General features: G+C 39.8%; 1 protein-coding gene across 1 annotated transcript; it reads left to right on the top strand.

Moving 5' to 3' along the window:
- The first annotated feature begins 15,949 nt into the window (after positions 1-15,949).
- On the top strand, positions 15,950-16,270 carry LOC102955292 (60S ribosomal protein L36a-like). The gene has a single exon (XM_015535453.2). It carries the CDS (start codon positions 15,950-15,952, stop codon positions 16,268-16,270), a length of 321 nt encoding a protein of 106 aa, XP_015390939.1.
- Positions 16,271-16,557: the final 287 nt, after the last annotated feature.

The raw sequence follows: 16,557 nt of genomic DNA, 5'->3' as shown, positions 1-16,557 counted from the left end.
AAACATGGACGATACATTCTATGTATTTTAACGTCTATTCTTGAAATGTTCCTGCCATGCCGTGTATTTGCCAAGAGTAAAATGTAAGAGTTTCTGCATAAATACAATTTAAATCCACAATCCAATTAATGCATTAAAAGCTGACAGAGTTTTGCTAAAAATCATCATTTGTCATGTATTCTGTGCCCTGGTATTATCCCCACAGATATATAAGGCTAAAAAAGGCCACCTATTACTGGAGAGATGTATCTAAAAAATCTCTCAGGCTGCCTGTAATAATCTCCATTATGTATAATGACCGTTTTGATAATAGTCTTTAGAAGAGGTAATGGCCCTGCTGAACGGTTATTACCTGTCTGTTCATGCTGGAAGCAAGATGCAGAAGCCAGAGGGGACAGTCAAATGGTCCTTGTGGTGTATTCTGAGGAAATAAGAAATATTTAACAGAATGCAAGAAACAGACAAGCGAGCGCCTTTTGCGGCAGAACTGGCCGCCTCTCTGCCACAAGCCTTCCTGAATTTCATAATTTAAAGCAAATGCTCCCAATAATGGACCTGCTCTCAGCCTTCAGACCAATTTCATCTGAAGCATCACTAGCTGGTCTATTACGAGTAAGAGGAAAAGACAACTGGACGTTATCATACTCCTTCCTGTATTATTGTTGGTGGGATAAACCCATGACAACAGCGACTCCAGTGGGGGACAGATGATTGTCTCTCTAAGGCCCACAAAAAGGAGGCCTACCTGTGGCTTAGGTCAAACTGGGGACATATCATGGTTCCAAGGACTAAATGTGAGCCAGGCTCGGCCACAGCTATATCTAGAACACATACCGTCCCTCCATAAAGCGTCATTTCAGAGTCTCCATGGCTTCGTGCCTATGGGGCAAATATAAACGCCCCATCTCCTCAGAACAGATTGTGTAAAGGTTAGAGAAAGCTACCCGTTATGCTTACTTAAGTCACCCTTCTGTTTCCACAAAATAGAAGAGGGAACAAGCCTGGCTAAACACATAACACAAGCTTTTGATAGGGAAAATGGTCTGAAGGAGACTTTTTCCAAGAGTTCTGCAGAATGAGGCCACAAGTTGTTTATAAGAATTACTGCTGGGGGCGCCTGGGTGGCTCGGTCGGTTAAGCGTCTGACTTCGGCTCAGGTCATGATCTCATGGTCCGTGAGTTCGAGCCCCGCGTTGGGCTCTGTGCTGACCGCTCAGAGCCTGGAGCCTGTTTCAGATTCTGTGTCTCCCTCTCTCTCTGCCCCTCCCCTGTTCATGCTCTGTCTCTCTCTGTCTCAAAAATAAATAAACATTAAAAAAAAAAAAAAAAAAGAATTAATGCTGGAGGAGGGGGAGAGTGGATTCCACGGTCACCTGAGAGCAGACAATTCTGGGTTAAACTAATATAAACAGATTTTGTTTTTGAAGGAAGATTTCTTAGAGCCTTTATCACATTTGTGTGCATGGTGAATCTGCAAAAGGGAAGATAATGTAATACAGGTAGTATTTATCCAAAGTACTTATCCAAAAGTACCAAAATACTGGTAGTATTTACCCAGAAGTACTTATCCAAGGGCATTTTTATGTGTTCATAGAAAAATGTGAGACAATAACTGTCATTGGTCTATACCTACAATGACCAGTACAGTGGCTTCTAACCACACAGGGCTATTTACATTTTAATTAAAATCAAATAAAACTTGCAACTCAGTTTCTCAGTCACACAATCCATATTGCAAGGGCTCAATTAGCCACAAGTAGCTCGTGGCAACCGTATTGGACAAGACAGATGTAGAATACTTCCATCTCTACAGAAAGCTTTACTCTAAAAACTGGGTGGCCTTTCATACTGAATCTGAACAGCATCATTTTACCTACCAACTAATAATTGTTCTAAAACAATTCTCAGAAGGAGTATTCCCTCCACAGAAAATAAAATGGGAAACAGAGCAGAACACCGCATGTCTGTAGCCACCTTAAATTCCCACAAATTACAACACTTAACGGGGTTAAAGTCTAAGTCATTTGGAAAGTGGGAGAAAGCTGGGAAGATTTTAAATCAGAGAAAATTCAAAGACAGCGGCAGAGAAAGACTTAAAGGCAAAAGGGGGAAGTGATCTTGAGGGGAAAAGAGTCATGTAGATCTGTTCAAACCAATCAGTGATCCCCACCTGAAACGCTCTTTGTAAAACTCCCAGTTCTGAATATTGGTCTCTTCTAAGGACTATAATTCAGAAGACATTCTCTTAGTGATCTTTGCTGAGTCCAAGTTAGGATAATTGATTTGAATTACATAATGTTTAACATAGTTCTTGGCACAAACTAAATATTCAAGATGTCTGAGATGAAGGACAGAGAAAATTCAATACAACAGATATTTTGAAATACCTTATGTGCTAAATGCTGTACTAAGACATGACACAAAGATACATAAGATTCCACCCCTGCCCTCAAGGAGTTGTTCATGTACAAAAAAACAAGTGTGCCAATAACACAAGACTGTATATAAACAGACATAAACAGGGGCGCCTGGGTGGCTCAGTCGGTTGAGCGTCCGACTTCAGCTCAAGTCATGATCTGTCTGTGAGTTCGAACCCCGCGTCGGGCTCTGTGCTGACAGCTCAGAGCCTGGAGCCCGCTTCGGATTCTGTGTCTCCCTCTCTCTCTGCCCCTCCCCTGTTCATGCTCTGTCTCTCTCTGTCTCAAAAATAAATAAACGTTAAAAAAAAAAATTTAAAAAAAAATAAAAAATAAATGGATGTTAAGGAAAAAAAAAATTTTTCTAAAAAGAGACATAAACAGAGCATGTGGAAACCCAAAGGAGGTTGCAATTACTTTCAGACAGGAAAATGAGGAAGAGTTACATAGAGAAAGTGATATTTGAAATGGATCTTTAACCATTAGGATTTTTGACTGGTTGGGATGAAGAAACAAAGCAGTGTATGCTGTGAGAAAACCCAGAAACACGGGCTTATAGAAAATCAACAGTCTTCATGGTGACATCCAAGCCTCAACTCCTCCCTGAAGACTGCACGAACTATCCCAGTCCTCACAGATCTCACAGAGATGAAAAGGCACTCTGGTCACCTACCAGGTCTGGAAACAGGAAGTATCTATGCTTCCCAAGATGGGTCTGAGGTTGGACATCCAAAATCTACCTTTATCTATTGAGAACTAAGCATGAGATCTACTAAAAAGGGGTTGCCATAAGTCTCTAACTATAGGAGAGAGAATTCTAATCTGCAGGAAACCCTCTCATTCCTCAGATTGACACCTTCTCACATGAAAATAATCTAGAGTTTGCATGACCCCAAATTCTTCTATTCTCTAGAACAATGACTCTATCATTAAAAAACCATAGGAAGACTCACTAAAGTCTAAATACAGATGTATATGCTGTTCTCAAATCGAAATGGCTGTCCTAGCAAAGTTCAGGAATCAATAAATCTCATACAAGTAAAATGAATCATGAACTCCCTGTACATGGAGAGTTCTAAGCTAAGAGCCTACATAGGAGCATTCTATCAGGGTCTATTTAGACCAACTCAAGATTTCTAGAAACCAAACATCAAAGGGATAGATTGCTTTTCAGGCCCAAATGAAAAACAAACATGAAAAATCAGTACCTGAGATAGAATATGAGTTCAGGAAGATAAGACAAGGAATGGAGGCAACTAAGACACCAAAGTCAAAGTTCAGCCTTAAACTGAGCAAAGCCAAATAAAATTAATAGAAACGGAAGAAAGGAGACAGGGGTTCCTGGATGGTTCATTCAGTAGAGCATGAAACTCTTGATGTGAGGATTGTGAGTTCAAGCCCCAAAGTGGGCAAAGAGCTGACTTTAAAAAATTTTTTCTAGGGGTGCCTGTGTGGCTCAGTTTGTTAAGCGGCCAACTTCGGCCCAGGTCATGATCTCGCGGTCCGTGAGTTCGAGCCCCGCGTCGGGCTCTGTGTTGACAGCTCAGAGCCTGGAGCCTGTTTCAGATTCTGTGTCTCCCTCTCTCTCTGACCCTCCCCCGTTCATGCTCTGTCTCTCTCTGTCTCAAAAATAAATAAACGCTAAAAAAAAAAAAAATTAAAAAAAATTTTTTAATATTTTTTAAAAAGGAAGAAAGGAAAATTGATATTTAATGAACAACTTCTAAGTGCTAAGCATCATCTTAGTCTGGCTTCTCTAGGCAAAAGAATCTTAAGAATTTTTTGTTGATACTTTCGAGAGGTGCAGTTCTAGCGTAGGGAAAATGAGGGATACGTTTAAAAAGATAGAGAAGGATGAAAAGGGAGGCAAGCTATTGCATTATTACACTGGTCATGGCATCATGATGGGCCAGGAATCAACCATACATCTCTCCAGATGAGTTTAGTTCAGCCCTATGGGATTTCTTCAGATAGGATATGTGGATAAACTCAGACATGGTGGTGGAGTTGGTGAGGGTTTATCTTCCATGTTCTCCCCATCCCCTGATGCACACTGATGAAAATATGTGCCGTAAGGAATAAACCGCCCCATGTTTCTGGGTGGCATCATTCCACATCCCATGCATTCTTATGGGGGTCTCAGTGGAGTCCTGAAGTAGCAAAAAAAGTCAAAAATATGGAGCATATTTGGCTGCTCAGTGACAACTCATCAGCTCCACTAAGCTGAGCAGCACGGATCCAAGCAGAGTCCTTGGCCATATAACTGAAGGTCTGGGAGGTGACAGTACCTTAGGGAATTAGGGCAGGCTCATAAGGTGTATCTGGTGTTGGTCTCCGTGTTAGGAGATGTAACTGTATCTGGCAGGTATTATCATTGCTGCTTCACTCATAATACATTTGGCTTCCAATTCAAAGAAAAAAACCTTAATCTATGGTCACAATTCGAAAGCAATAAACATCCTAATTCAAGCCTGAAAATCTGAATTCTGAAGTTCTCTTTCCTATTTCATTTCTGTGTCATCTTAGATACTGAACTTGATGTTCTGCTTACATTAGACCATGATTCCCAATTTATGCAGTATGTTATTTCCCCTACATATACTACAGATACTACATATTCTGAAAAGACTAATCTTCAGAGAGGATAAACTTACTACACAAACTGTCACAGCTAATAAATGAGAGAACCACACTTGAAACTTCTGCCCATCAGAGTCCAAGTTCTCTCTCTTCTTTATCATTGATCACATCCACCAATGCATCTTCTCTACTTAGTCCTGGCTCACTGATGAACCCCTGTAACTATAATCTGTTTCTTCCCTCTCAAGGCTATCACCTAGTCGGGATAGCCTCACAAAATATACTGTTTTATATATTTATATCTATAACTTCCAGAACATACACATCAAGTCTATATAGGACTTCCAAAACATACACATCAAGTCAGTGAGAGCATTAGACCAAGGTTTAATTTACCCACCGATCCTCTAGTCCTGAGTCTAGAATTCCAAAGATATTTCAAGTTATACAACATGTATTCAAATCCAGGATCAGGTAGAGGAAGTACAAAGATCATTTCAATTAAACTTTAAAAATACTGAAAGTTGCTAAGTAGGTCTTAAAAGTTCTTCTCACAAGAAAATGACAAATGTTAGCTGGACTTATTAGGTGTGGTTATTATTTCATAATATATACAAATATTGAATCATGTTATAGACCTGAAGCTAATACATCAGTTATATCTCAATTTAACAAAAACTCAAAAAATGCAAATTTATGGCACAATAATTACATTTTTATATTTCTAAAGCTCACATAGATATAATTTCTGGAAGTGGAAATACTGTTGAAACGTTTGAAATTAAAATAAAAATGAATATAAATTTTACCCATCAAATGCTCATGGATTATTTCATTTGTTTGGTTTTATTTTTTAATTGGCATAATTTTAAGGTAACAAGAAAGTCCTCTTGCTACTAAAAAAAAAATCCTTATTAGTTAGCTCATTAACTGCTTGAAAATTGCACCTCAGGCATTCATTTCCTTGGTTCAAGATTTCAATTTCTGATAAAATGCAAATATCCTAAGAAGGCTAACCGTTTTAGCCATTGTCTGATTTTGACACCGTAAGCTGCTGCGAGGGTACAATTCCTTTGCTGAGAACAGGTTTGGGAAGCAAACTTGAGGCAGAAGGAAAAAAGATTTAATAGACAGCTGGGTCTTCAATAACAAATTGTCTTCTGCGTCGTACTTCTTCCTAGAACCAGTGTGACACATGTCATCATCAGAAAGAAACGCGTCTGACAAGACCTTACGATAATGAGGGGCTATGTACGAGATATGCTCCTTCTAAGCACTAAAACCGTAACTGCAAGTGGCAGGTGAGATACACCTGTCCACCTGTCTTCCCCTAAGCAATCTCCATTGTAATGTCATTTTCCCACATCAAAGATTTGAATACCAGTGGCAAAAAAAAAATTAATAAAAAAATAAAAAAAAAATAAAAAAAAATTAAAAAAAAAAAATCTCCATCTGGCATTCTGCCATTTCTCAAAGACTTTAAAGACAAAGGCTCCAACAAGTACATTTCTACCACTGGAGCCATCCATGGTTCTGCTGCACGGTGCACAGACCCGTGTACATGCGGGAAGTGTAGATGTTCACTCTGCAGAACATTGCTACTGAGACACCTCTCCTGATCTGGCACGTCTGCCACCCACTCTTTCTTCCACTACTGTGAGTCTCTTTCCAAACTGCTCTTGGCTTTTTAATTTGGGGAGTAGCGAAGTCTGAGAACAATGAGAAAAAAATTTTCCCCAATGCTCAGAACTCATAAAATCTGTCATACTCTCTGAGCCGCATTATTGAAACCACCCTTCCTTCCCATTTCCTGGGCTACGTTCTGTATTTAAACAAAATTTCTGGCCATGCCCTCTTTGCGAAGGCCACACTACTAGAAATGAACCGTGGGAATTTTAGTTGACACAAGAAAGGCAGATGCATTAGTCAAGGACGCCACAGCTTATATCCCAAATTTCAGTTGGTCACATTCTCAGCTTTCCCTTTACTGGGTCATGTCCCATTAGGTAATTTATTACTCATTTTGGGCGAATGCTCATTTCATGGGAATTTGGGGGTTGAATATATGTTTGCAAACTCAACCAGTCTCTTTGGATTTTGTCTATTACTTCTAAGGAAGGTGATGTTGAAAATGTCACTCTCTATAAGGATGAGATCAGTATGATAGGACTATGCGGATACAGAGAGAAGCTCTCTTCGGCCTCAATCGTCCCATTTATGAAATGAACTTTGAAGGTCTTCCAACTTTAATATATAATCCTCTAAAGAGAGAATAAGGAGGTGTCGGATGCTCATGCTGGTAAAGTATAATGAAAAATAGGATAATACAAGAGTTAAAAGCAAGATTTAATGTTGAAGTAGTGTTTAGAGAATACATTAAAATGATATTAAAATTTTAACTTCTGAGGCTATTATTTGAAAGCCATAAATCTGTTTTAAAGATCAGTAGGAACAAAGAATTTATCTTTTTGCAAAGGTTTTTTATAACATAAATTAGGAAATCCATAGAGATAACTCAATTGCAACACAGTGAATAAATTAAAATGCATTATACATGATGTAAAAAGTGTGTATTACATGTCGTGAAATAGATATAATTAACATATAAACAAATGAACTGAACATTTTTATCTAATGTACCTGTGACATTAATTTAAAATAAAACCTAGATTGTTATTATAAAACTTTACAGAATCAGTAACTTTCATCCTAACATTAATGATTAGGTAATTTGAAAATATGCCTTCATATCTTTCCCGGGAAATGAACAGAATGCATTTTTAAAGAATATTTCTCAGCCCCATCCGTGAGAGTCTATATCATGCTGTCTTCAGTACAAACCTCGGCTGGAATTTAGTCTGCAGAGCCATGAGAAAGGCTCCATAATAGAAATAAATGTTAAGACAACTAAGAGTAGTGTTTTCACCTTCCCCTGGGACCAGCTGTATCATCACCACCAGACTCTCGTCCCTTCCAAATCTTGTCAAGCTCTTCAATTACTTGGATTTCAAAAGCATTCGTGAAACGGAATAAAGATTTGAAAATAAAAGAGGAAAGAGAACCAAGAGTATATCATCAGTCTGTCTTTACACAGAGTGCCAACAATAAGAAAAATCAGTAAAAGTTGGCACCCAGAATCTTTCTAGTAATTAATAGATGACTTGAATTGCTGTTCAAAGAAAATATTCATTTCTCATGCCTTAAACTAGTTGTGATCTTATTTTTAAGAATGAAAGCTTACAGTCAGATTACTGCACAAATGTTAAGCAGTATTTTAAACTGTAGGTAGTATTTTATTGAGGCAGAAATAAAAAATTCTAGAACAGTCAGAAGGAAAAGAACACTAATATCAGGATCCAAGTCCAAGTGACTGCAGTTCTGGGGATACTAACTCCCATTGTGATGTAGATTTAGATGTGCATACTGAGGATATTTTGTTATAAAGAGCAATTTTATATGGCTTAAAATTTCAGTTTGAAATATCATTAAAATCATCCAATAAGACTAGAGACCCAATGCTTGAATTCTCTTTAGAAGCCAATGAGTTCTAAATACAGAAGGGAGGAGATGGAGAAGAAACACTCTTGTAAACTTCTTTCCACGTGCCCAAGAGGACATGTTCAACAAAACACAAAATGTTTTTGTGTATATCCTCTGTATATCCTTCTGTATATCCTCCCAGACTTTAACCATAAAGACACATTTTTGGTAGGAAGCAGCCAAAATACTTGGAAGTAATGCACTTATCTTTTATTTCTTTTTTTTTTTTTGAGAGAGCGTGCGCGTGCACACTAGTGGGGGAGGGGCAGAGGGGGGGAGAGAGGGGGAGGGGGAGAGAGAGAGAGAGAGAGAGAGAGAGAGAGAGAGAGAGAGAATCCCAAGCAAACTCCATCCTCAGCTCTGAGCCTGAAGTGGAGCTCAGTTCAACAACTGAGATCATGACCTGAGCCAAAATCCAAGGTTGGATGCTCAACCAAATGAACCACACAGGCACCCCAATGTACTTATCTTTAATACTCCGGAACAGTCTAGTATAGTTCAGGGCAATAAGTAAACAGTTATTAAGTATCTACCAAATATTAAGTGTGCTGGTGTAGTGAGTTAGGAGAGACCACCATCACTTGACCAAGTGAACACCTTGTGAGCTGCTAATCATACCATCATGAATTTAATACCAGTACCCCTTGAATTCCTATCTCCAGCTTTGACCTCACCTCACTAAGTTTCAGTCTCAGGTATCTAACCATCTCCTTAACATCTTTACTTAAAGCCTGACAAGGATATCAAAGCTAACACAGAAAAAAGAGAACTTTTAGTTTTCCCATCCAATTATTTTCGTCCCTCAGCCTCTCCTATCTCCCCAAGACTGGAACATTGGCAAAGCACAAGATCAAGGACTCATTCCTGATTTCTCTTGTGTCTCACTCCCCATATCTAATCCATCAGTGAGTTCTCTTGGCTTGATCCCCAGAACCCACCAACTTTTCTCCATCACCATTGCCACCACCATAGTAGAGGCCGTATTTTTTTTCACCTGGACATCTACAATAACTTTCATTTTGTTTCTCTGCTATTTTTCCTGCCTCACTCCAATCCACCTCCCACTAGAAGCAGCCAGAGTGATTTCTTTACAATACAGATGAGATGGAACCCCAACCTTATACCAAGGCCTATGAATCCTATGACTGTATTTTGCTTGCCTTTTACCTCCCTTTCTGACCTTGTCTAGTACTACCCTCCCCCTCATTGACTGTCTTCGTTCCATATAGCACGAAAATTTCCTTGAATATGACAAAATAATTCTGATCCTGTGGGTTATTCCTCTTTGGAGAGCCTCCCTTTGATCTAAAGATGACTGCCTCATCCTCATTCAGGTCTCAATTCAAGTATCACTTCCTAAGAAAGACTGCTTGGACTAACCCACCTGACAAACCTATCCCTACCCAAGCTACTGCCAATCAAGTTACTCTGTTGTAGTAACTTCACAGCACTTAAAACCACCTGAAATTACCTTTCAGGTGTTTTCTTGTTTATTGTTTGTCTCTATTCCTCCCCCTTCCCAACCCTCAAGAACTTATCTGTATATCTGCTATGTCTCCATGACCAAGAACAGGGCTGTCACCTATGAGATATTCAATACATCTTTGAGGGAGGGAAAGAGGAGGGAGGGAGGCAGGAAGGAAGGAAGGAGGTAAGATGAACCAGACACACCAAGAGAAAACTATATACTCTGCGTTCTGAGTACAGAAAGAAAAGACACCTTTTTTTGACCCTCAACCCAGCTCAGTGTAAAAGAACCACAGCTACAAAGACAATGCATTTCAGACTCTCTGAGATAAACTCAACCTAAAAATACAGTCCTAGGGTCATTTATGTCAGAAACTCCTCCTTCCCTTTGAGTCAGGAAACTTACCCTCCCCCAAATCCTTCCTCCACACTGCCACCAGAGTGATCTTTCTGAAACATAAATCTAAGTATGTCACTCCCCTGCCTGTAATTCTTTGATTCCCACCCACCCCCACCTCCCCTAGTGACTTCAAATAGAATTTAAACTCCCTGGCATAAAAGACTTCCTGGATCTGACCCAAGACTTTGTCTCCACATTCATCTTTGGCCACGCCCCTTCAACTCTCCCCTCCAACTCCTATTCTCTGTACTACAAACACGCAAAAACACAGGCAGTTACCAAAGATCTTCCCATCGTGTGGCTTTGAGCACTTGCACACAGTGCTCCTTCCTCTTGAGGAAATACCCTTTCTGATGATGATGATGATGATGATGATGATGATGATGCCCCATTCATCCTTCAAGTCTCAGATTAAGAATTACATATTTGGCTAAACCTTCCCTCTTCCTCTCCCAACTCATCCAGATATAACTACTCATTTCTTTTTCCCTTCCCATATGGAACACATGAGCTCTCTGATGATTATTCAGATATTTGTAGAAAGCCGGGGCATGGTCTTAAACTCTTCTCTCCTCTGGTTACTTCAGCCCTTCCTTACATGACTGACAATGTATTCCAGACTGATCTTACTGCCAGCCTGTGGGAAGATTTTACTTTCTTACCAACTCCCTTAGTGTCATATCCAAGACCAACCATTGTACTTTATACATAGTCTGAACAATAACTGACCGTATATAAGCTCCATGTGGGCATTGCAGTGCCTATCTTATGACTCTGTATCCATCACTTATCTGGTTTTATAGATCCTCAAGTTATTAATTGAGTCAATGAATGAGTGAATGAATGGGTGAGTATGGTGAATGAGATAAACGAATAGATGAAAAGTACAGTGAAATAATCATCTCCCTTCCTCCAGATAGTACAATGTTCTCCAAGTAAAGTGTGTGCCCTTGTGTTATATTTTATTTGCAGCATCTACATAATACCCAAGGTGGGGATTTATATCAAGTTTACAATTACCTGAAATCACTCATATTTGGGCTGTTAGACTACTGACCTTTGGGTCAGTAGAGGCTTAACATTTTCACCTAGTAAGTGTGGTCTTATTAGATTCATCCCATCATTCCAGATCTAGATCTTTTGAAATTCTCATTGTTTTTTTTTCTTTTAATTCCATTTCTAATTTGACTTGGGGGTAGAGGCAGAGAGAGAGAGAAAATCTTAAGCAGGCTCCACACTCAGTGCAGAACCCGACGTGAGGCTTAACCCCACAATCCTAGGATTGTGCTGAAATCAAGAGTCGGACACTCAACTGACTGAGCTACCCAGGCGTCCCTAACTCTTCCACTGTTAATGAATATTTTGTGCCAGCCACATAAGTGACTTGAGTGTACTTATCTTGGCCTTAATATATAGTGGGACAAAAAGCAAGTTGCAACTAATTTATTTATTTTTATTTTTTTAATGTTTATTTATTTTTGACAGAGAGACAGAGCATGAGCAGGGAGGGGCAGAGAGAGAGAGGGAGACACAGAATCCGAAGCAGGCTCCAGGCTCTGAGCTGTCAGCACAGAGCCAACACGGGGCTCGAACTCACAAACCGTGAGACCATGACCTGAGCCGAAGTCGGACGCTTAACCGACTGAGCCACCCAGGGGCCCCAAGTTGCAACTAATCTAGACACCAATGCCCTCTCACAAACATTTGTTCAGCCCTTTTAGATGTAAAGTTCATTCTATTTGATAGAAATGGTGGGGGGGGGAATTGGCATTGGGCTGCAGCACAGCTCTGTATTTATTTCATTTATTAACATAACAATATCCACTGCAAGCTGTGCCTCTGTTACAGACTTGGTATTTTCTTGCTGCCTTATTTTTTTTTTCCATGAATAAATAACCTTTTGTTAAATCAAAAATACAAAAATCACCTGCTCAAGAATCCATAACATTTATAAAATTAATCTTATCCCCTAAAATATTCAAGACTCTTTATAGAAATTCAACCACTTAGTCCTAAGTTGTTCTTAGAGGTTTTGACAATTTTCACTAACTACATCATTTTTAATGGCTTTATGATTTGAATAAAGTTATGTTCTTCCAGAACAAATACCATAGGCCCTTCATCTGTCCAAAGGACCTTGCCAGCCACTGTCAACTTCGCTCCCAGTCCTCAACTGGAGTTCTTGCTTTGGCTGGTGCAAAGGGGCATGCTAGAATTGGCATGTTCTAGGAAGTCTGAGCATCTCTTCCCAACTCTACATTCAGTAACATCATGTGGACAGCCTGGAAAAGGCTCCTTTGGGAGTATTTATCCCATGAAAATTGGTGGAGGTTGCAATGATAAACACGTACCAAAACACACACTGCTATGCTTTGCTAACCCTGACCACTAAGCCCCCCAAGAAAATATTCCTTGCCATTGTCTTTCCCCTTATATCTTCTATTTATTCTTTCTTATCCATGAAGATGAAAATAAGAGTGGAAAATGGGCTCAAGCTGGTTGACACCATTTGTAGAAAAAAGAACCCAAGAGGACTTGTCCTCTGCTAGAAAGGGAGTCAATCCACTCAATAGTCTACATAATCCTGTTCACATTTAGTTGCCTAAAATTGAAGGAAAAAAAACCAAGAATCTTTTGAAAGGAAATGTTTATGAACAGAACAGTAGGAGGGAGGTCCTGCTAGACTTGAAGTAAGCCCTGGAGAAATAAAACCAGTAGACACCCGGGGCGCCTGGGTGGCTCAGTCAGTTAAGCGTCTGACCTTGGCCCAGGTCATGATCTCGCGGTCCGTGAGTTCGAGCCCCGCGTCGGGCTCTGTGCTGACAGCTCAGAGCCTGGAGCCTGTTTCAGATTCTGTGTCTCCCTCTCTCTGACCCTCCCCCGTTCATGCTCTGTCTCTGTCTCAAAAATAAATAAACGCTAAAAAAAAAAAAAAAAAAAAAAAAAAAACAGTAGACACCCAGACAGTCTTGGAAACTTTTAGAAGACAAGAACATCATGGAAGAAGATGGCTTTGAAGGAAGTTTAAAGAGGCACCAGAAGCAAATGTTAATTCTTTACACTTTAACTTTAGTGGAAACCACAGACCAGATCATTCAAGAGAAACCCTACTCCCACATCAAGTTCAGTCATTTCACCAATACCACATGCATTTCCAAGGAATTAATTTTTCCAAGTATCCAAAAATCATGTAATTTTCATCCGTTCAGGCCTTTTCCAATTTCCAAACTGCAATTTCCACCTTGTACTTAGATGCACAATTATCAAGTGTGACCGTGTATCCTGCAAGACATCTTTACAAAGTAGAGCCCAGCAGAGCTGACCCTGCGCTTGAAAGAAAATCAGTCTACTCAACACTCTACATGATCCTGTTCACATTTTGTCGCTTAAAATGAAACAATATTTTGAAAGGACAACACCTCATGGGTTTGTTTTTGAAAATGAGGTCATGCAGGTAAAGGAATACCACAGTGGTGCATTCTCAGTAAGTGTGTGTAATCAACACCAGCTACGATTATCTGAGACCAGGCAGTTGCAGTGTTTGAAAACAGGATCTTTCATATTCTAAACACATTAAAAAGAACATCACAGAATACAAACTAAATTAAATAGGAAACATAAGAACATGAAAATGACGATATGTGAAAGCCATAGATAAAATATCACCATTGGGAGAGCCAGAAAGATACCACTTTTTCATCCTCCTTATTGTGTCACTTTGAGGACACAACAGTGTCAAAATCAGGAAGCGGAGTTGTTCATTGGGGAGTCCATGAGAAACTGAGTTTACAGAAAAAAATCAGAAGAGAACTTTAGAGAAGTTCTTCCTGGGATATATTTCATTTTTTAAAAAAGGAAGAAACGAGCAATGAATGTAGCTCTTACCCCTCGCAGCTTGGCAATGAGCTAAAATGTTATTAAGATATCTGTCAAAACCAGTTCAGTTAGCAGGAGTGAGGCTACGGAATGTGTCCTTGGGGCGCTTTCAAACCAGTGCCATTAATGCAATCTTGCAAAACAGCAAACAAAATGGACAACATACAAACAAAGGGCAAAGACAGAACAATCCCATTATCAGCTGTGGAGTGAGACCTGGAAATTTCAGGCTGTGTGATCCTTCAAGGCATGACTCGTGATACCTGAACCATGTAAAGTAAATGATCTAGAGGGTAGGAATGTGGCCAGGAGAAGAACAAATGAAAATTAAAAACCAAAAAACAACAAAATTTTCACTTCCAAGGGTAAGCAATGAATATGTGAGAGTGGACTCTTTCATTTCAACCATGTCCCAGGTCTCAGCACGGCCTGAAGAGCTTTGGTCTAACAATTCCATTTCCAGCCTGTTGGTTCCCTCCGTGGCACTGGCTGTTCATGGCAGAAGAGAGGCAGGGCTGTTCAAGGCAGGGCAGGGATCCCAAAAACATAGCAGGAGAAGTACCATGACATTTCAGAAGGCCAAAACACTCCAATCTGTGACAGCCCTTTAATTTATCCTCCATCTATCTAATGGCACACATTTGGCCTCCTCTCCCCTGGATCACCCCTTGCCGGCTCGCAGCCCAGACACCTGAGGAGAGACTTTGGCCGGGGGCTTCCTTTCATTTTCAGGTCCTCTTTTGCTCCCATTCTTTGGCCTTAAAATGAATACAAATTGACAAAATGGAATCATTTCTGCTTGGCACAGAGCTTGGCAACCAGATAACACCAGCAAAGCCAGGTCCACATTTACTCTTCCCCACATTCATCGGCATGCAAAGTTCCAAGATGGAAATTTGTTTCTCCTGCAGTTTTATGACACTTCCACTGCCTGATTATCCCACTTTATGGCAATTTGCATCATTACGGGCCTGTGGCAAATGAAACAAATTGCCATAAAATGTTGGGAAAATCCTAAATCATGGCTCTGTCTGGCTTGCTTGAATGATGACACTGAGGTTGAATTCAGATGGCTTGGTTCATTTTGCTACAAACAGTCATGCCGGCCTTAATGGGGGCCACTGGCTCAAACGTCAGGATGCGTGGTGACTACCAAATGAGGCAAACTAATAGAATTTTTTTCCAATGCACTAAGCAAGTCTTCAGTAAAGAAAACACATTGATTCCGAAGTTGTTTACTACAAACTAAATAGAACCCCTATAGCGTTTCCCATGCAGCTCACATTAGAGCTAAATTAACAGCCCTCATATGTATCCATTCTACTAGTACCAGACAAAAGTGCTTACACCATTAGGAATGTAAGTTGCCTTAGTCTAAATCTTGATACAGAAGATTGTCTTTTTCATTTAACTGCCTCGCTATCAAAAGTTGTAATATCAGGCATAGACAGGCTTTAAAGAAAAACGAAATGCACTGAATGATCATGAATAATTGCTGCATTTTAATTCAGTGGTGATGTGTTAACTTGAAAGTAAAAGAATAGGAGACCAATGGTTAGACATGTGAGAGGGAAAGGAAGGAAGGAAGGAAGGAAGGAAGGAAGGAAGGAAGGAAGGAAGGAAGGAAGGAAGGAAGGAAGCTTTCTGTGCCGATACCCTTCTCACAGCCATGGTGACCATTCCTAAAACCCGCCAGACTTTCTGCAAGAAGTGTGGCAAACACCAACCCCACAAAGTGACACAGTACAAGAAAGACAAAGATTCTCTTTATGTCCAGGGAAAGCGGCGTTATGACAGGAAGCAGAGTGGCTCTGGTAGGCAAACTAAGACAATTTTCTGGAAAAAGGCTAAAACCACAAAGAAGATTGTGCTGAGGCTTGAATGTGTTGAGCCCAACTGCAGATCTAAGAGAATGCTGGCTATTAAGAGATGCAAGCATTCTGAACTGGGAGGAGATAAGAAGAGAAACAGCCAAGTGATCCAGTTCTAAGCTTCATATTTTGTTACATTATGAAGACAATAAAATCTTGAGGTTACGTTCACTTCATTTGGTTGCAGTTGGTCTTTTAAGTGTGAAATAAACTAGTGCCCTCAATAAAATTCCCTTTGTAGGGAAATTTATGCTAGGAAGGAAGGAAGGAAGGAAGGAGAAAGAAAGAAAGAAAAGAAAAGAAAAGAAAAGAAAAGAAAAGAAAAGAAAAGAAAAGAAAAAAAAGAAAGAAAGAAAGAAAGAAAGAAAGAAAGAAAGAAAGAAAGAAAGAAAGAAAGAAAGAAAGA

This window comes from Panthera tigris, chromosome D4 (genome assembly GCF_018350195.1).
Source record: "Panthera tigris isolate Pti1 chromosome D4, P.tigris_Pti1_mat1.1, whole genome shotgun sequence".
NCBI lineage: Eukaryota > Metazoa > Chordata > Mammalia > Carnivora > Felidae > Panthera > Panthera tigris.
Note: the sequence above shows the minus strand (reverse complement) of the source record. Positions and strands in the feature narration are given on the sequence as shown.